At 47.8% G+C, this 20,785-nt stretch overlaps 3 protein-coding genes across 3 annotated transcripts in view; 1 reads left to right on the top strand and 2 right to left on the bottom strand.

Moving 5' to 3' along the window:
- The window catches only part of F8 (coagulation factor VIII), a 117,538-nt gene extending 99,591 nt beyond the window's left edge, over positions 1 to 17,947 (top strand). The window contains exons 23-26 of the mRNA XM_049644531.1: positions 8,662 to 8,806; positions 9,217 to 9,365; positions 10,100 to 10,276; positions 15,889 to 17,947. Coding sequence (XP_049500488.1) covers positions 8,662 to 8,806; positions 9,217 to 9,365; positions 10,100 to 10,276; positions 15,889 to 16,044 — 627 coding nt within the window. The 3' untranslated portion in view covers positions 16,045 to 17,947. The remainder of the gene's footprint in view (positions 1 to 8,661; positions 8,807 to 9,216; positions 9,366 to 10,099; positions 10,277 to 15,888) is intronic.
- F8A1 (coagulation factor VIII associated 1) lies at positions 1,671 to 3,625 on the bottom strand. The gene has a single exon (XM_049644524.1). It carries the CDS (start codon positions 3,545 to 3,547, stop codon positions 2,420 to 2,422), a length of 1,128 nt encoding a protein of 375 aa, XP_049500481.1. The 5' UTR covers positions 3,548 to 3,625; the 3' UTR covers positions 1,671 to 2,419.
- On the bottom strand, positions 4,124 to 10,276 carry LOC125932109 (histone H2A-Bbd type 2/3). Its single transcript, XM_049644530.1, has 4 exons — positions 10,192 to 10,276; positions 8,447 to 8,553; positions 5,209 to 6,550; positions 4,124 to 4,794 (listed from the first exon to the last, which is right to left on the bottom strand). The coding sequence occupies exon 4, from the start codon at positions 4,568 to 4,570 to the stop codon at positions 4,226 to 4,228; it is 345 nt and encodes a 114-aa protein (XP_049500487.1). The 5' UTR covers positions 4,571 to 4,794; positions 5,209 to 6,550; positions 8,447 to 8,553; positions 10,192 to 10,276; the 3' UTR covers positions 4,124 to 4,225.
- Positions 17,948 to 20,785: the final 2,838 nt, after the last annotated feature.

Here is a 20,785-nt window from a genome sequence, read left to right as displayed (position 1 = left end):
AAAACAGTAAGGCAGCCAGCCAGGCCCGTAGCACAGATGGAGAGGAATACACCAGGAAAAGCAAAAGCAGGAAAGAGCATGCAACCTAACCACTTTCTTTGTAAATTCCAGTTTAAGACTGGCTTATTTCACAGAGCATTATACTTTCTAGATGCATCCATGTTGTTGGAAATGGCAAGATTTCATTCTTTTTATGGCTAATATTCCAGTGTGTGTGTGTGTGTGTGTGTGTGTGTGTGTGCGTGTGCGTGTGTGTGCATATGTGTGCTTCTATATATAGATCTTTTTTTTTCCATTCATCTATGGATGGACACTTGGATTGCTTCCATATTTTGACTATTGTAAATAATGCCACAATAAACATAGGGGTGCATATATCTATTCAAATTAGTATTTTCATTTTCTTTGTGTAAATACCTACTAGCACAATTGCTGGGTTGAAGGGCAGCTCTATTTTTAACTTTTTGAGGAAACTCCACACTGTTTTCCAGAGTGGCTGCACTAGTTTTTATTCCCACCAACAGTGCAAGAGGGTTCCCTTTTCTCTCCATCCTCGCCAACACGTTGTTTCTTGTGTTTTTGATTTTAGCCATTCTGACAGGTGTGAGGGGCTATCTCACTGTGGTTTTGACTTGCATTTCCCTGATGATGAGCGATGTTGAGCATCTTTCCATGTGTCTGATACCCTAGCCACTTTTGCAAAAAATTGGATGAGGTTTTTAGGGCTCTAAAAGACCCTTCCTGGCAGACAAGTGAGAGGACAGGAATGCTGGCTGAGTCTGTCTCAGATGGGCCTGTCCCATATTTCCTTACGTATTGCTCCCACATTGTTGAAACAGAAGTAGGAAAGAATACGCCACAAGTCCCGCCCCTTTTGCGGCACTTAACTCACGGTGGCAACCTGTACATATCCCCTGCAATGCACACAAAAAAAGGCAAATCTACCGCCAAGCTGTGCCCTTAAATCTCACTCCAAAATATTAGTACCGTACACAACTTCAGCGTAAAGGATGCATTTTCCCAAACCTGAATGATTGAGAAGATTATATTCTGAAGAGTTCTCGTTATCACTCCCAACACTGTAAAGAAAATAAAATGGAATTGAAAAAGTTCCCACACTGTAATGTCTGCATGTGACATTTGGACCAAAAAGCTTTGGAAATGTAGTATTTTGAAATGGGATACCACCCTGCTCTTGCGGAACAAAGACACTGTCTTTCACATACGTGACCACACAATACCAAAGAACCGTGCTGATTTTACACACTGGAGTTAAATAAGAGGTACAGAAAGGTCCCTACTACAAATACAGGATTGTCACATGGATTAGGCATACCTCTCAGAACAGAACCTGGAACCAGAACTGTGAATTCCAATGCACACCGACACATTTGCTAAACACATTTGTTAGAACATTCCTGCCCCACCCCCAACCTTGCACCAGACACATTTGCACGGTAGCTCTCTTAAGTAAGGACCACTTAAGCACCACATCGCAAATGAACTCTGTAGATTCACTGCGGGGCACAGCCTGAGTCCTAGGCACACTGTCCATTTCAAATGAATGAATGCATCATGGACCTGAAGGAGAACTGTTTTTCTACTTCCTGCTTCTTGATGGGCAGAGAAGCTATTCCCATGTTACAGATGAAGTAAAGCTAAACCACAGGTTAGGGGCATCAGGATGGCTTTATTGTGGATTTAGGGCTGGAGCAACAACAATGTACTAATCAAACGATTCCCACAAATATGCATGGGGCAGATGAAACTACTTGGGTGATCCCACAGATAGACGTCAATATACGCTAAGAAATGAGATCACGATACAAAAAAAAATCCTATAGCTTAAGTATTTAGGCAGAACTGTGAAAAATGAAATCCTCTGCCACAAAGATGTAGGGGGAGTTGGGTGGAAGAAGTAAGGGATAAACGGGGTTCTTTTTATTTCTATTGAGACAGAGAGCATGGGTGCAGCAGGGGAGGGGCAGAGAGGGAGACAGAGAATCCCAAGCAGGCTCCCAGCTGTCAGCGCAGGGCCCCAAGGTGGTGGGGGGAGGTCTCGGACTCACTAACAGCGAGATCATGACCTGAGCTGAAACCAGACTCCGGACTGAGCCACCCCAGGCGCCGCAAGAGGGTTCTCATTCTTACGTTGCAGCCTCGGGGAAGAGAGCCCTGTCTTCCACTCTGATCCTATCACGTTGTCCTGGTTGTTTTTCCCTCCCTCCGTTATGGAAGTCAGTCTCTGGGACACAGGTACCTCCCAGTGAACTATATTGCTACAGTGGCCAGAGGAGTAAGAGAAACCAAGGTAGAACTCTGCCGGCATCCACGACTTGTATTTCCCCCCGAAACGCCAAGGGAGACAGACGCACGACGTTTGGTAGCAAGCAACGAGTGCCTTCGTTCACGTGAGTCCTCAGATGCCCTGTCCCGAGGGGGAGACGGTTTCTTGCAGAACCAGGTGAAGGAGGTGGTTCTGCTCGGCACTCAACAGCGGCCACATCTCCACTTGCAGCGACTTGACGGCTTCCGTGTCCTTTTCGTGGGTGGCCATGACCAAGGACTGCAGCAGCAGGAACAGCTCGTCAGGAAGCTGGCCGCCGCTCTCCTGCCCGTGGCCGTCGAAAGCCTCCCAGGAGTACTTCTCCAGAGTGTGGGCGTGCTCCGGCAGGAGCTTGGCGGGCGGCGGTTGCAGCAGCAGCAGCAGCAGCACGCGGGACACCTCGCAGCGGACCAGCACGTCGGAGAAGGCGCCCAGCGTGGCGGGAGAGGGCGCGGGCGCAGGGCCGCCGTTCGCAGGGAGCAGCGCGGCAGGCAGGGCCGGGGCCGCGCCGGGCCCGACCTGTGGCCCCGGAGGCGGCGGCGGCGGCGGCGGGGGCGGCGGCGGCGGCACCGGGTGGCTGCCGTGCTCCCGCGCCAGGCGCTGCATGCGCGTGAAGACCGCCAGGGCGCCGTTGTAGTCGCGCGCCAGCAGCTGGCAGGAGGCGGCGTCGCCAAGCGCCTGCAGCGCGGCCAGGGGCAGCTGCGGGAGCTGCAGGTGGGCGGCGCGCTGGAAGTGGCCGGCGGCGGCGGCCGGCTGGCCCAGGTCGCGCAGGGCGGCGGCCAGCTCCAGGCAGAGGGCGGCGGCGGCGGCCGGCTGGCCCAGCTCGAGGTGCAGGCGCACGGCGGCGCCCAGGGCGTTGGCGGCGGCCTGCAGCGGCTCCCCGTAGGCCGCCGGGCAGGCGAGTCGCTGGCGCGCGTCGCGCTCCTGCCGCAGGAAGAGGCGGGCGGCCTCGGTGAGCGCCAGCGCCTCCCCAGGCCCGTGGAAGAGCGCCTGCTGGCAGCGCGCCACCGCCAGCTGGCACCAGGCCGCGTAGGGCAGGCACTCCTGGGCGCGCAGCTCCCGGCCCAGCTGCCCGAACTGCTCGCCCGCCTCCGCCACGTTGGGCTTCCGCAGGAACCGCTTCTTCAGCTTGCTCGACACCTGGCGGTACCGCGCCAAGAAGTCCCCGGCCTCGGGGCCCGGGCCCGCAGCGCCGCCCAGGCCGGGCGCGGACGCCGCCATGTTCGCCGCCCACACGCAGACGCGGACGCGGACGCGGACGCGGACGGTCGGACGTGCGGGCGCCCGGCGGCGACGTGCCCTGCGTCCGCGCTCGGGCAGCCAGGCGCCCCGTTGCCCCGGTGATACGCAAGCGACGGGGCCCGGAGGAGAGGCCTGGCCCCGCGCGGGTCGTGTGTGCAAATCGTGGACCCTGGGGCGGGGCCTGGCCAGGTGCCCGCTGTGGCTGGGTGACAGCCTTTTTACCCGCGTTGCCGAAGGCGTCTCCCAGAATCTGTAACCGAACCGACCCGAAACCCAGCTCGCCGTCCCGCGTGACCCCAATTCCAACCTGGCAGGGTTCTCGCTCGCCAGGTCCCCCCCGCCCCGGTGACTCGTCACCCCTCCGGTCAAAGCCTCCACCCGAGCCAGCCTCTCCCGCCCAGGGCCACCGCCTGCATGATCCCCGAGACAAGCTGCTCTGCTGGGTCTTCCCCGACCACGACCCCCGCCCCACCCCCCCACCCCCGACGAGGGACGTCCCACGACCACGCCCCACACACCAGCGACAGAAGCACTCACGCGGGTTTCTCCAAACACTTTATTGGCTTTCAGGGACTGCCTGAGGCACCAGGCCGGCCGGGGCCCACCCCGGCCATGAGTAGGCCTGGCGCCTGCCGGACCCCACGTCGCGTGGGACAGCTAGTTCCAGCCCGGGACCGCCTGGGAGATGATGGTGGACTGGAAGAAGGCGCTGAGCAGCGGGTGGTTGTGGACCACCATGTCCACGACATCCGGGGTGATGAGCCTCCTGCCTCTGTTCCGGGCCTCGATGCCGGCCAGCTCCAGGACCTTGGCCGTCAGGGACTGGATGACGGCCGCTAGGAAGATCGGGGCGGACGCGCCCAGGCGCTGCGAGTAGCGGCCCTCCCGCAGGAGGCGCTCCACGTGGCTCACGGAGAACGTCAACTCGGCTCGGGCGGGCAGTGCGGGAGCGGACCGGCTCTGGCCACCGGACGACCCTCGACGGCTCCTCCTCACAGGCATGCTGGGCCTCGGCTGCGCTCTCTCGGACGGGCCTCGGTCTGGCGTGCGCTGCGGGAAGCGGTCGGGTGCGGCTGGATGCGGTGGGATAGGGCTGGATGCGGTCGGGTGTGGCTGGATGCGGTCGGATAGGGCTGGATATGGTGCGATGTGGCGGGAAGCGGTGTAAAAAGCCAGTTGGCCCGAAGTTTCCGACCGGCAGGGTTCCAGAGCCGCTACTCTATATCCTAGAGATCACAGACCGACCCCATCATTGGTCGGGTGCGCGTTTTGGGACACGTACATCCGGCGAAGTCACTGCTTTCCCATGGGCCCCCGCTGCAGAGAAACAGTGCTGGGCGGGAGCCTGCTCCCTGGAACCCCTGTTTGAAGGAACGCTGGCTTTTGGCTGGGCGGGCGCATTGTGCACACACAACACGCGTGTAGGAGCCAGCGGCCCCGAGTATACACTAGAGGGGTCGGGCGACCACCACGGCCGTCTAGTTCCAAACCGTGGCACCACCCCTCAAAGAAACCCCTGTACGTGTCAGGCAGCCAGTCCTCACCGCACCCCCCTGCCCCCCACCCCCGTCCTCGGGAGCCCGCAGGCAACCGCCAGTCGGCTTGCTGCCCATAGGGGTTCGCCTGTCCCGGACACTTACTTCTTTCTGCACGCGGGATCGCTGGGCGAACAGGCGGCTTTCTGTGCCTGGTTGCTTTCCCGTAGCGCAGCGTTGTCACTAGGGTCCGTTCGTCCGTGTGGGAGCGTGAGTCGGCACTTCAAGCCTTTTCACGGCCGAGTAATATTCCACCGCAGGGACACACCGTGTGTGGCGGCCTATCCCAGTTCACGGGTTGACGGGCAGCTCCGCCATTCCCACCTTGCGGCAGATGTGAACAGCGCTGCGCCGAGCATTTCCTGCACAGGGTTCTGTTTGAGCGCCTGTTTCTGATTCCCTAGGGTAGGAAATTGCACTGGGGCTGCGATTGAGGGGTCGGGTGCTAATTCTGCCGGTCACTTACTGAGGAGCCGCCCAGCGGATTCCCACAGCAGCTCTGCATTCCCAGCAGCAGTGTGTGAGTCCCAGTCCTTGCGCACCCTCGCCCGAACCCGTCTTTTTGCCTTTGTTTTGCTTTCTTGTGCCTAGAAGAGCCATCCTACTGGCTGCGAAGTGGTGCCTCATGGCGGTTGTGATTCGCATCGCCCTGTTGGCGCATGATGTTGAGCGTCTTTGCATGTGCCTCTTGGCCATTCGCACATCCACTTTGGAGGAACGTCTGCTCAAGTCCTTTCCCATTTTTTAACTGGGCTGTTCGTTCGTGCTTTCATTGCTGACTTGTAGGTGTTCTTTATGCATTCTGGAAAATACACCCTTATCCCACGTGTGATTTGCAAATGCTTCTCCCATCCTGTGCGTTTTGTCCTTTCACCTTCTAGACAGAGTCCTTTCATGCACAAAAGTTTTTGGTTTGGATGGTGTACAACTTATCCTCTCTCCACCACCCCCCTTCTTTTGTGGCCGCGCTTTTGCTGCCATATGTAAGGAACTGTTGTGTAGTTAAAGCCAGGGGGATTTATATCTATGTTTTATTCCAAGGGTTTCATAGTTTCATCGCTTACGTTTGGGTTTGTGATCCGTTTTGGAATTCATTTTCATACGTGGTGTGAAACTGGAGCCCACGTTCATTCTTTTTTCTGTCAACATTCAGTTTTCCCAGCACCGTTTGTTGAAGAGATTGCTCATTCCTCCATTGAATGGTCTGGGCCCCCTTGTTGAATATCAACTATTCGTAAATCTATGGGTTTATTTCTCACTGTAAATTCAAAAACATTGACCTACATGTCTACCCCTATGCCAGTACCACAGTTTACGATTGCTGTAGTTTTGAAGTAAGTTTTGAAAGTGGCACGTGTGGATCGCACAGCTTTGTTCTTTTCCGGATTGTTTTGGCTGTCTCTGTCCCTTGCATTTCCATAGAAATTTAGGATTGGCTGTTACATGTCTGCAAAAGATCATTGAGATTTTGATAGGGATTATATTGAATCTATATTATGGCCATCTTAACAATTTTAAATGTTCAGTTCACTAAAATTGGATGCCTTTCCACTGACTTAGGTCCTCCTTAATTTCTTTCAGCAATGATTTGGAATGTTCAGTGCATGGGTCATGCACGTCCTTGGTTAGATATATTCCTATGTATTTAATGCCATTTGATGCTGTTTGAAATAGAATCGTTGTCAAATTCATTTTATATTTTTCATTGATACTATGCAGACATACAGTGATTTTTGTGCGTTGATCTCAGACCCAGCTACTTTATTGAATTCACTTATTAACTCTGTTAGTGTTTCGTGTGTTCTTTTGGATTTTTTTTATATGTAAGATTATGTCATCTGAGAATAGAGATAGTTTTATTTCTTCCTTTCCAATTTAAATGCCTTTTATTTCTTCTTCTTGCATCACTGCTCTGGCTATGAATTCTGTTACGATCTTGAATAGAAGCAGTGAAAGCAAGCATTCTGGTCTTGTTCCTGATGTTAGGTGGAAAGCTTTCAGTCTTCCACCATGGAGTCTGATATTAGTTATGGGTGGTTCATAAATACCCTTTATTATGTTTGGTCATTTCCCTTCTATTCCTAGTTTGCTGAGTGTTTTTTGTCAGAAAATGTTGGAGGGGTGCCTGGGTGGCTCAGTTGGTTAAGTGCCTGACTTCGGCTCAGGTCACGATCTCACGGTTCATGAGTTCGAGCCCCTCATTGGGCTATGTGCTGACAGCCTGGAGCCTGCTTCAGATTCTGTGTCTCCATCTCTCTCCGCCCCTCCCTCGCTCATGTGCACGCACTCTCTCTCTCTCTCTTTCTCTCTCTCTCTCAAAAATAAATAAAAATTAAAAAAAGAAATGTAATATTTATAATGTGCTGCTGGATTCAGTTTGCTAAAATTATTTGAGGATTTCTGCATATAAATTGTTAATGTATACTGGTGTGTGATTTTTTTCTTGTGGTGTATATGTCTGGCTTTGGTATCAAGGTAATGCGTAACTTGTAGTATGAGTTAGGATGTTTTAAAAGAGCTTGGAAAAGATTGGCATTAATCCTTCTTCAAACATTTAGTAGAATTCACCAGTAAAGCCACGTAGCACAGTTCCTGGCACATAATAAATGGAATCTAGGATTTGCGTAGTCATTAGCCATTTGTTGATTTAATACCTTGTGTCCCTAAGGTTTACAATCAAGACACAAGGATTGAGTAAAAAATGCAGATATATTTATCAAAAATAATTCTATGATTTTGGGGACAATGTTATAACTTTATTAATATTTTATTTTTATCCCACAGGAAGGAAAAATTGTCACAAGGCAAAATAATTTTCTTACATGCCCCATAATAGTATAACTATGATGTGTGATTATATAACAGACTTACATTGATTCCTGTTTTAGTGTATTCAAGCAGAAACAAATCCCAGGTGTTTTGCAAGAGATAATTTTCAACTCTCTTTACACTGTATGCCATGGTTTAAATCTAGGCATTTTGAATAGGCATTCCTATCATATTTCTCAAACTGTGTTCCTTTTACTTTAAATATGCCCGGTACTGTCTTCTGGAAGCTACACATGTCAAGGTCCTAAACACCACATGTTGGATGTTAATATGTATCTCATGAATTCAGACACAAGAAATAATTAAGGCCTCACAGCTCACGCACACACACACACGTGCGCGCACACACACGCACACACACACACACACACACACACACACAGCACACATTCCTGGAAGATTCTTCTGAGGCCCACGTGGGCAAGTCCTGACTCCCAGCACTCTCTCACTGCTGCCTCTGCCCTCAACTTTAATGAGCTTTTCATAGGACCCCGAAAATAGAAGACTACTTCACCTGCCCAGAGTTAATGTCCCTTGTTCCATTCTTCCTCCTGGTGTTTTCTGCTTTCATGAATTCCATTTTAACATGTGTCTAGCCAGAATAGCTTTGAGCGTTGGATGCTGTTGAGAAATGCACAAAGCAAAATTAGAAGGAAGATGTGATTGGGAGGAATTGCTTTTTACTCTGACTCCACTTTCCATGTACCTACGCTACTCCCTCCCTTACAGGTGTTCTTTGGCAATGTGGATTCATCTGGGATAAAACACAATATTTTTAACCCTCCGATTATTGCTCGGTACATCCGTTTGCACCCAACGCATTACAGCATCCGCAGCACTCTCCGCATGGAGTTGATGGGCTGTGATTTAAACAGTGAGTGCCAAGTTATCCTGTATCCCTCCCTCTCCCAACCATGGGTAGGATGACTAACTGTCATAGTGTTCTCGAGAGCAGGGGTGTTTCCCAGATCAGAAACTATCAACGCTAAACCAGCCGATTCCTGAGCAAACCCAGGGCTTGGGCATGCTAAGGGAGGGGGGGGAGCGACTCCCCAGGGGCAGCCACCCCCCAAGGTGTGCTTAACAAGGCAAATCAAAGTCAAACAGAACTGAGAAGAGCTGACCAGAAACCTAGGGGCATGTTAACAGCAACAGAATCTGTGCAAAAGTTTATGCCCGGGAAATGACATCATGGTGACAATAGCCCTAGAGGATCACTGGGCGCAGGTAGAACTGAGGCTGCATCTTCTCCTTGTGATTACATTCCCCTGTAATTTCTTCGAGGCTGCAGCATGCCACTGGGAATGGAGAGTAAAGCAATATCAGACACACAGGTCACCGCCTCGTCCTACTTAAACAGCATGTTTGGCACTTGGTCCCCTTCACAAGCCCGGCTGCACCTCCAGGGGAGGACGAATGCCTGGAGGCCTCAGGTAAGAGGCGGGTCTGCCAGGTAACCAAAGCGCAGGAGGGGGTACTGGTGGGGACAGAGTAGGGAAAGTCCTTGACTCTTTCTTTAAGGCATTTCTGTCACCTGGTTGTTCCCAGAAGGGAAGGAAAGTCAAGGATGGTTGCCTCTGGGGAAAACTCCCCCAGTTACTTCGCAGATGTGCCGTGTGATTTCACACAGCGTTCATTGGGGGAAATGATCCCTAATTGAACCTCCTAGAAGCAGAATCTCTATGAGCATTACTGGGCTGGTGTCTGTGAAAGAACTGTAGTAAGCTGAAGTACAGTTTTATGGAGAAGTATCAACAATTGGCCTTCTCTGCAGAACCACTGAATTTGGGATTTTCAGTCACTGACTAGTTTTAGGGGGATGAATGCAATTAATGGTCTCTGCTCCTCCCAGGGGCTTACTTGAAACAAAACAGGTTGTATAGCACATTGCCAAACTGGTAATACTCTAGTCCATCTATATATGGCTCACGTATTCATTTAGCAAACATTTACCGGGCACCTATCAAGTGGGAGACCCTGAGGATACAAAGCGGAATCACGAAAACTTTCGGCCCTCAAGTTGCTTCGAGCCTAATAAGGGAGACTGATGGAGAGACCATTTAAATGCAGAGCGATATCTGCTATGACATGGTGAAGAGGGAGGGCTGTGGGGATTTCTGGGAACAAATGGTACCCAAAACGATACCACTCTACCTACCTTCCTCAGGCAAATAATCCAAAAGAGTGGCTGCAAGTGGACTTCCAGAAGACAATGAAAGTCACAGGAATAGCCACCCAGGGGGTGAAATCACTCCTTACCAGCATGTATGTGAAGGAGTTCCTCGTTTCCAGTAGTCAAGATGGCCATAACTGGGCTCTGTTTCTTCACAATGGCAAAGTCAAGGTATGCTGGTCTCCTGGGAAAGGCACAAAACTCTTCCTAGAGCTTGACATTTATAAAGATAACAAGGTGGATACATGATCAGACTTTCAAGATAGACTTTACTGAGTATCTGTGGTAATAGGACACGATGGAAGACATTTCGGGAGGACACAGTGACTCCAAGGAAGGATGTACAATCCCAGGAAAGGGCAGAGTAGAGCCGAAAGTTGATTACCCTCCTGGATGTTGATGTCATTCAGGAGGATGGCAGGAATCAGAGGGGTGAAGAAGAATGCGAGTTATTTGCCAAATGTTTAATGATGTCTGTATCCTCACCCACAACATAAACGTCAGTTCCCAAGCCTCATTGACCTTTAACGTACATGACCCAGACAATCTTCCTTCTTTTTTAAGTTTATTTATTTCTTTAAGTTTATTTATATCTTGGGATTGAGAGAGAAAGAGAGCAAGGGAACGAACAGGAAGGTGCAGAGAGGGAGAGAGAGAATCCCAAGCAGGCTCCGCACTGTCAGCACAGAGCCTGATGCGGGGCTTGATCTCACAAACCCTGACATCATACCCTGAGCCAGAATCAAGAGTCAGACGTTTAACTGACTGAGCCACCCAGGTGCCCCCAATCTTCCTTCTTGATGTGGGTTTGCTGCATAAGTCAACAAATTTTGCTAATTAGAGAACATGACAAAAGTCTTGCTATCCCATGACTAATGAGAGAATGACTAGTTCATCTGTATCGTGTTCATCTGTATCGTCTCTTTTCTTTTTCATCAAGAATTAATCGTGGTGCGGCCCTTACCAGTCTCTCTCATATAGCCTTTTGCCACTTGCTCCTTTGCTCTCTAAGCTCCATCCATACTAAGAAACTCTCAGGTCTCTTAAAACAGCGTGTTCTTTCTCATACTAGGACTTTATACATACTGTCTATTCTACCTAGAACATTTTTCCTAGGCACTTCCCATTGCCCTTTTTACTTGGCTCGGTCTTTAAGTCTCAGACAAACATCATCTCCTCCTCCAGGGAGAACTCCCTGATCCCCTAGTACTGGATTAGACTTCTGCTGCTGGCAGTTTAGTAGACCAGAGTATAGATAATACATATTTCAGGACATTTTAAAAGGGTATATCTCTGATAGCTGCTACCGTATGGATGAACCTTGAATGCATTAGGTTAAATGAAACAGACTAGACAGAAGGAAAATGTATGATTCCATGTATATGAGTGTATTAGTCAGTCAGGGTTCTGCAGAGAAACAGAGCCAGTAGAATGTGCGTGTGTATAAGGAGATTATGGTAAAGAATTGGCTTACGGTTGTGAAGGCTGACAAGTCCGAAGATCTGCAGGGTGAGCAGTGAGCTGGGGACCCAGGAGAGCTGACGGTGTAAATCCCAGGCTGGAGGCCAACAGGCTCAAGACTTAGGAAGGACTGATATTTCAGTTTGAGGCCCCAAGCTGGAAAAGCGAATGTCCCACTTCAAAGGCAGTCAGGCAGGAAGAATTCTCTCTTATTCTGAAGAAGGTCAGCCTTTTTGTTCTATTCAGGCTTGTAACTGATTGGAAGGCAATCTGCTTTACCCATTCTATCATTTGAATGTTAATCTCATCCCAAAACATCCTCACAGACACTCCCAGAATAGTGTTGGACCAACAATCTGGGCACCTCATGAACCAGTCAAGTTGGCACATAAAATTAACAATTATAATGAGGTACCTAGAATAGCAAGTTCATAGAGAGGAGAATGGCACATTACTGGTTAGTGGGTACAGAGTTTCAGTTCTGCAAGATAAAGAATTCTGGATATGGGCGGTGGTGCTACTTGGACAATATTGTGAATGCATCTAACGCTGCTGAATTGTACACTTAAAAACGGTCAAAATGGTAAATGGTGTGTTATGTACATATCGCCACGATAAAAAGGCTGTATCGTGTATAGTCCATACTTCGTACCACATTGTTACACTCAGAGAAGTTAGGGGACTCTCCAGCCTCCTCACCAACAGGAGCAAAACAAAACAAAACAAAAAACCCATGAGCTTTTACTTGACAATAATGAGCTTAAATCAGAACAGAGAGGTAAAATACGAGAAAATATACAATGGAGGACCTTTCCTACAGGAAAATGCTTATATGAGTGTTATTAGGAGACTAAGCTTTGAACATAATGCAAGGAGAACCAAATGCATTCAGGCACATCCTGACACCTGGGAGAACCTTTCTCGAGCCCACTCTAGAAGACAGCACTCCCAGTTTAGGTCCCCAAGATCCCCACAAATCGCAGTGATAAGATCATAAACATTAGCAAACATGCAAGAGAACAAACCAACTTGACAACACGTGAGCAGAGGGGAGCTGGACCATAGAGCATGTGAGTCTTGATCTCAGGGTCATGAGTTCAAGCCCTGCTTGGGTGTGGAGCCTACTTTAAAAATAAATGACAAACTACCCCAAATTACTAGGCAGTTCTGGGGAAACAACACTACTTTTAGAAATGAAAAACAGAATTATCGAAGTTTGAAAATCAAAGAAAGACTTAGTAGGACATTAGACACAGCCAGAGAGACTTTATTCAGTTGAAAGATACAGCTGAAGAAATTACCCAGGATGGCGCACAGAAGGCAAAGCATGCAGAAAGGAAATTAAGAGACAGAGGGTACCCATCAAAAGCCTAACATACATATGATCAGGATCCCAGGACGAAAGGGAAAATATAGTGGACAAATAGCAAAATGTTAACTTTAAAAGGAAAACTGCCAGTTATTTTACCTGCAAAACAGCTTTATTTGGGAACAGCAGAAAGCTGTTGTTCTGCAGAACAAAAGCAAAGCACACCGAGTCCTGCAGGAAAGGGAGGAGCTGGGAGCGGCTGCCGGAAACAAACAGTCCATTGGAATAAACTGGAAGTGGAAAGTGCAGTGGTTTCTCATTGGCTGAGCTGTGACTTCGGGGCCGGGCTGCAGTGGGGATGGGGCCCAAGAGGGGTGGACCTTCCTTCCTCTTGCTCTGGTAAGAAAGTAGTAAAGAAAGCGGCATCCTCGTGAGAGGCCCGCCGTCTTCCTGTCGGATCTGGAATTGAGGACACGTGGTAGGCTGTGAGCCTCCCCTGCTGCCCTTGCCCCTGACTCCATTCTAAAAGAGGCTTCCTTTTATAATTTTCACAAAACAAACAAAGACAACCACTTTTGCCACTTCTATTCAACGTTTTACTGGAAGGTATAGCCAGAGGAATTAGGCAACAAAAAGAAATAAAAGGCATCTAAACTGGAAAGGAAGAACTAAATCTCTCTTCACCAATGATCTGAATATATATATATATATTTTTTTTTTAACTGCATAAAACCACCCATAACTCACCTGCAGAGTAGCTAGAAAACAAAGAATTCTGTTTCTATTCACAAGTAAGTAGACAGTAAACATGCAAAGCTATAGTTGAGCTAGCATCAGGGCTCACGCTGGAGAGTCTAGGGGAGACTGTGCAAGAACCAGAAAAGGTCAGTGGTAGAAAACAAAGAAAATCACTTCTTTTTTTTAAGTTTATTTATTTTGAGAGAGAGAGAGAGAGAGAGAAAGAGCACACAAGTGGGGAGGGGTAGAGAAGGAAAGACAGAATCCCAAGCAGGCTCTGCGCCATCAGCACAGAACCCGATGTGGGGCTTGAACTCATGAACCGTGAGATCATGACCTGAACTGAAGTCAGACGCTTAACCAACTGAGCCACCCAGGAGCCCCGACGATATACTATTTAATATTCATAAGGAACTTTAATGAATGCTGAAACCATTGGCTGAAAGCTTGATGGGAAATAGAGTATCTACATGGTTTCAAAGTATCATCCCACAGATTGTTTGTTAGGAAAGGGAAACGATCATCTTGGTAACAGAGAGATCTGGTGGACATCACCTTGACCAAGTGATCAAACTTTTCATCATCAATTTATGGGACAAATTAGCATTATGTGTCCCTGATGGATGTAGTGGAAAGGACACATCATGCACTCAGTTTTCTCACTAAAAGTGTTTAACGAACATGTCATAATGAGAAAACAGTCACATAATTTAGAATGTGGAACAATCCACAATACAATGGTCTTACGCTTTTCAAAATGTCAGTGTCAGGACACTTGGGTAGCTCAGTTGATGAAGCATCCAACTGTTGATTTCGGCTCAGGTCTCCATCTCACAGTTGTGGGATCGAGCCCCTCACTGGGCTCTGCATTAAAGGTGTGGAGCCTGCTTGGAATTCTCTCTCTCTCTCTCTCTCTCTCTCTCTCTCTCTTGCTCTCTGTCTCAAAAATAAATAAATAAACTTATTTTTAAAATGTCGATGTTGGGGCACCTGGGTGGCTCAGTCGGTTAAGCGTCCGACTTCAGCTCAGGTCATGATCTCGCAGTCTGTGAGTTCAAGCCCTGCATCGGGCTCTGGGCTGATGGCTCGGAGCCTGGAGCCTGCTTCCAATTCTGTGTCTCCCTCTCTCTCTGCCCCTCCCCCGTTCATGCTCTGTCTCTCTCTGTCTCAAAAATAAATAAACGTTAAAAAAAAATTTTAAGTGTTGATGTTATGAAGGACAAAAAAGATCAGAGACTAGGAGTCTATTCTCGATTAAAGGAGATTTGAAGAGATAGAATAAATAAATGCAAAGTGTGATTTTTATTAGATTCTGGGTTGGAAAAATTGTATAAAGGATATCATATGATAACTGGACATTTTAAAATATTAGGCTATATTATATCAGTATTACATTCGGTGGATAGGATATTATTCTGTGGTTGTAAACAACCTTAGTTTTAAGTTTGACATGCTGAAATATTTGGGAGTAAAATGCCATGATGTTTACGACTTCCTTTCAAGTAGTTCAGAAAATTGTGTGTGGTGGTGGTGGTGGTGGTGGTGGTGGTGGTGTGTGTGTGTGTGTACGTTATGCTACATGTCCTGTGTGTGGAAGATACACGAGTGAGCAGGGTCTCTGACTCTCGTGGGGCTGGCTGGCGTTTGGTGGTGAAAACCGAGGAAAACGGTGGGTAAGCCCGTAGCCAGACACACGGGGACACTGAGGGCTCTGGACGAAGTCAACCAGCTGAGACTCGGGGCTCCGGCAGTGGCTACCTGTATCGGGCGTTTCCTGTGCCCTCACCTGGCAGCAGCCTGACTCCCTTCCCCACGGGGTTCAACACGCAGACGCTGTGTGTCACCTCAGACAGAACGTTCCATTTCACCGAGGTTTTGGCGAGTGGGTGAGAATATTCCAGATATAAGGCATAGCCGGAGCAAAGGCCTCCACGGCAGGCATGCCAGGTGCTCTTAATTCTAGAAGTCCGACCCACTTTCCCAGGCCCAGATGCGTGGGATGCAGTCATCCATTCGCCTCCCGGGGTTCAATCCGGGACTGCCAGAAGAAGGGCTACTCAATCGAGCACAAAGAGCCGCATGGAGCGTGCGTGTGGTGCTGGGCATTGCCAGAGGTGCGGGCCACTCTGGGGATGAGGGAAGGATTCCGACTGACACAGTAGGAGGCCAGTGGACTCGATGGCGCAGGCGAGAAGAAGAGAAGAAGCAGAAGGGGGGTTAGCAGGTAGTGTTTTTCCCGTCAGACAACTAACAAATGCCATCTTTCTTCTTTCAGGTTTTTCAGGGAAATCAAGACTCCTTCACACCCGTGGTGAACTCTCTAGACCCCCCACTACTGACTCGCTACCTTAGAATTCACCCCCAGAGCTGGGCACACCAGATCGCCCTGAGGCTAGAGGTTCTGGGCTGTGAGGCCCAGCAGGTGTACTGAGGGTACACCTCCAGGCCCTGCCTCCAGGCCCACACCCTCTCCAAATTGCCTTCTGCCTCCCAGCCTGGCCTCCGGGTCATTCCCTGCCCTGCCCTGCCCTGCCTGTGGGCCGAGACTTTTCTATGTGTTTAAACCATACAGCCCTAGGGGACACCGCCCTGAAGCCTCCCAAATTAATTGTCGTGCATCCCGCATTTCCTGGGAGGATTGCATTCAATTTAACTCTCCATTTGCTGCAACTGCTCCCAGATTGCTTTTTCCTTCCGATGCCAGGAGGAAATGAGGAAACTCATCTGGAAAGCGCTCTCCTCCCACCAGGTCAGATCTCTCACAAACCCCCTTTTCCTCCTTTGTCAAAGAACAGTGTGTTTAAAGTTTGCAGAAGATAGTCATGACGTAAGCATTTTGGATTGGGTTTCATACATTTAAAATAAAATCTCACTTGTTTATGATCCTGGTCAAGCATGGAGCAAATCCGTGTCACCACAGCCTTGAAGCCAAAAGGCAAGCCATTCTGACAACCCGCAAAATGTAGATTATGTAAGAACTACTACATGAATGTCTGATATACTTATAGATGGAATTCTCCTAGTTGGTCATCTTGGGGCATTGCTAGTGGCACACTCTTACCTCGAAAACTAGTGTTTTTAAACTGGGACTCACAGGTGGGACTCAGGAACCCCCAGATTCCATGACATCATAGACAACATTATGTATGAATGCATACGTGCGGTTTTCTGACAAGATCGTCCAAAGATGTGATCAGAAGTTTAAAGGGGCGAATGGCTTTCAAGAGTTCGATTTCATCTCAGAAGGATGTACAAATAAAGCTATTTGATCTTAATTCTAATCAACAACAAGAAAAAGATAATACGTTAGGATCACAGAGGTATCGGGAACTTTGAAGTACAATGACAACGTTCCCTTGAAATTTGTGGTGACCAAGAAACGTAATAATCATAACAGGTTTCTAAAGGGCATATTTTAATATTCCCACAAAGAAACAAGGAAAATACGTGCCCATCTGGGATAGCAGATACAACGTTATATTGTATCTGGGATAGCAGATACAACAAAAATGTAACGGAAAATTCTATACCATGACGGAAAACTAGAATCCCACTTACATAGTTGAAAGTTCAAGGAGCCGGATGACACCGAGCTGGGGAAAGCAGGGACAAAACGCTCGATCACCCCACCGCACCACAGGAAGCCCCACCTTGGCCTGTGCCTCACAGACAAGGCCATGAAGGGCTCCTTACTACGCCTTCCTTCCACCTGCTTACGCCCTTCCCTGCGACCACGCAAACATTTCCCACACGGCAGAGGGCGCTAGAGGCGAGGATAAGCCACAGAGCAGTCGGAGGAAGCCTCCAAAGTTTGCAATCCAGAGCATTTAAAAACAGGAGTATTAGAGAAAATGTATTACAATCTCAGAAAAAGCAAGAAAACTGATGCTTTTTGTCTAAGCTAGAGCATTGTCTAAGAGTCCTGCTTGGCCCCGACCTGACCTTTTGGGGAATGTAGCATAGCTGTCCCAGCATAATCACAAACTGCAACAGCCGAAGGCACGAGTGGTTCTAATTCTGTAAGACTGTAGGGCTAGAGGTCAATCTACAGAAATCAATAAATTGTTTTTCTTTATAGCCTGGTAGAAAAGTTAACCCTAAAGGTGATATGGCTTTATTTGCTGTAAAAGGTTAACCACTCTCATGTCTAACTTAATGACCTTGTTTTGACAGTCTTTTCCTATTGACCGAATGCGTCTCTGTTCCTCAACTGCTCCTGGAGCCCTCTGGTCTTCCTGTTTCCTCAATAACCACTTAAATAAAACCGTGACACATACAAACAAGCGCCTCTGAGAGTTGTGTTCTTACACTGCAAATAAAAATGTGAACAAGATATTAAAAAACAGACGGAGGCACCGAAGAACAGGAAGGACACTTTAGAAAACCTAATTAGTGAGTCAGAAAACCAGATTAAGTTGAACTCAGAGTAGAAAGTGATATTGTTTATGAGAGGTAAACTAAAATTTTAAAAATGAGAAATGGAGCCTTGATCCAGAAGACTTTATATGGAGACAAAAGAGAACTGGGAGTTGCTATTCAATGGCTATAGAGTTTCAGTCATACAAGACAAGTAAGTTCTAGAGCTCCCCTGGACCATATCGTGCCTACGGGTAGCAATACTGGACTGTGCACTTCAAAATTTAACAGGGGGAGGCACCTGGGTGGCTCAGTCAGTTAAGCATCCGACTCTCGATTTCAGCTCAGGTCATGATCTCACGGTTTGTGGGATCGAGCCCCACGCTGGGCTCTGTGCTGACAGGGCAGAGCCTGCTTGGGATTCTCTCACTCTCTGCCCCTCTGCTACTAGCCCTCTCTATCTTTCTCTCTCAAAACCAAATAAATAGACATTAAAACAATGTAACAGGGTAAGCTACGGTTAAGTGTTCTTACCACAATAAAAATGGAAAGTTCCTGAAGGAAAGATCAGATTGGATGTGGTCAAATAAAACAATACAAACAAATTTCTTTGGGATGAAATCATCATCAACATCATCATCAAAGAAATGCAAATCTTCAGATCAGTCTCTTAGTGCCAAGCAGAAAGAAAGAACAAACCATAGCCTGGGGCCGATGTTAAATCGTAGGGGCAATGAGGTCGATCAGCAAAACAGACACCCTCGGGAGCACCAGAAAATCCACACTATTTGATAATGCTGTTTGAGTGATTTGAAAAATCACAGAGATCATAGCAAGTTAATTATCAGAATATCGGGACACCAATTCACTCCTAGGACAAATGTAGCTTGTAACTTTAAGTGAACAAATACAACTTTCTGTCACAAACATTTTGTCAAACATAATCTCAAGGTTATAAGTCGACAATCTTTGCAAGATGCATATTACAGCAAGTCTATCTTTGGGGCGCTTGGGTGGCTCAGTCAGCTAAGCATCTGCCTTCCGCTCAGGTCATGATCTCAAGGTTTGTTCGTGAGTTCGAGGCCTGCATCGGGCTCTCTGCTTTCAGCCCAGAGCCTGCTTCGGATCTTCTGTCCCTCTCTCTCTCTGCCCCTCCCCTACTCGTGTGTGTGTGTGTGTGTGTGTGTGTGTGTGCACATGCACACACTCTCTCAAAAATAAAAAATAAAGGGGCGCCTGGGTGGCTCAGTCGGTTAAGCATCCGACTTCGGCTCAGGTCATGATCTCATGTTCCGTGAGTTCGAGCCCTGTGTCGGGCTCTGTGCTGACAGCTCAGAGCCTGGAGCCTGCTTCAGATTCTGTGTCTCCTTCTCTCTCTGACCCTCCCCCGTTCATGCTCTGTCTCTCTCTGTCTCAAAAGTAAATAAACATTAAAAAAAATTTAAAAAAATAAATAAAAAATAAAAACTTTAAAAAAATGTAAAAAACAAGTCCATCTTTTTTTAAAAAAAAAATTTTTTTAACGTTTATTTATTTTTGAGACAGAGAGAGACACAGCATGAACAGGGGAGGGGCAGAGAGAGAGGGAGACACAGAATCGGAAGCAAGCTCCAGGCTCTGAGCCATCAGCCCAGAGCCTGACGTGGGGCTCAAACTCAGGGACCGCAAGATCGTGACCTGAAGTCGGACGCTTAACTGACTAAGCCACCCAGGCGCCCCTAACAAGTCCATCTTTTAACGTTAGAGAAACGTTTAGTAAACAGGCTATATAGAAAACCAGCTTTATGATGACAAGATACAGATTTAGACTTAACTTTATTGTTTATAAACTGACTTGAACTATTTCTAACCTTCTTCCGTGACTGTCTAATCAAAGGCTGATGATTGACATAGCACTCCTAGAAACTTGTGGGTGTGATTTCCATCCAGAGTGTGAACGAAGACTGGGACTATTAAAAAATTTTATTAAGAGACATCTTAAAAGACCTAAGTAACTGGGATTAGAAGAGTCAGTGTTATAAAGACGTCAATTCTTCACAGAGGCATCTATAGATTCAACACAATCTCAATCTAAATTCCAACATTTTCTCATTGTGGAATCAAGCATGTGGAAATATAAAAGTCCAAGAGTGGCCAAAATATTCGTGGTACCAAATAGCAACATTTATTTTGTTTTTTAAGATTTTTAAATTCAGGGGCGCCTGGGTGGCTCAGTCGGTTGAGTGTCCGACTTCGGCTCAGGTCATGATCTCAGTCTGTGAGTTCGAGCTCCGCGTCGGGCTCTGTGCTGACAGCTGGGAGCCTGGAGCCCGCTTCGGATTCTGTGTCTCCCTCTCTCTCTGCCCCTCTCCCGCTCATGCTCTGTCTCTCTCTCTCTCTGTCAAAAATAAATAAATGTTAAAAAAAAATTTTTTTTAAATAAAGAATTGCATGCTCCAGCCAGTGAGCAAGCCAGGCGCCACAACGACAATTATCTTAACGCCACAGTAATTAAGACAATTTGATGTCAGCCCAAGGACAGATCAATAGAGTGGTGGAACATATTAGAATCCCGAAGTAGAGACACATTATAGATGGGCATTGACTTACGACAAAATAGCTCAGCAGAGCAGTGGTACTGGGTCAGTCAGAAATCTATATGAAAAACTGAAATTTGGGGTCTCTGGCTGGCTCAGTCAGGAGAGCATGTGACTCTCGATCTCAAGGTCATGAGTTCAAGCCCCACGTTGGGTATGGCGATTACTAAAAATAAATAAATAAAAAATAAACTTAAAAACAAGTGAAAGCTATTTTTTTTTTTTTGAAAAATGAAATTT

Source organism: Panthera uncia, chromosome X, assembly GCF_023721935.1.
Source record: "Panthera uncia isolate 11264 chromosome X, Puncia_PCG_1.0, whole genome shotgun sequence".
Classification (NCBI taxonomy): domain Eukaryota; kingdom Metazoa; phylum Chordata; class Mammalia; order Carnivora; family Felidae; genus Panthera; species Panthera uncia.
The sequence above is the reverse complement of the archived record's forward strand: the minus strand, read 5'-3'. Positions and strand labels throughout refer to the sequence as shown.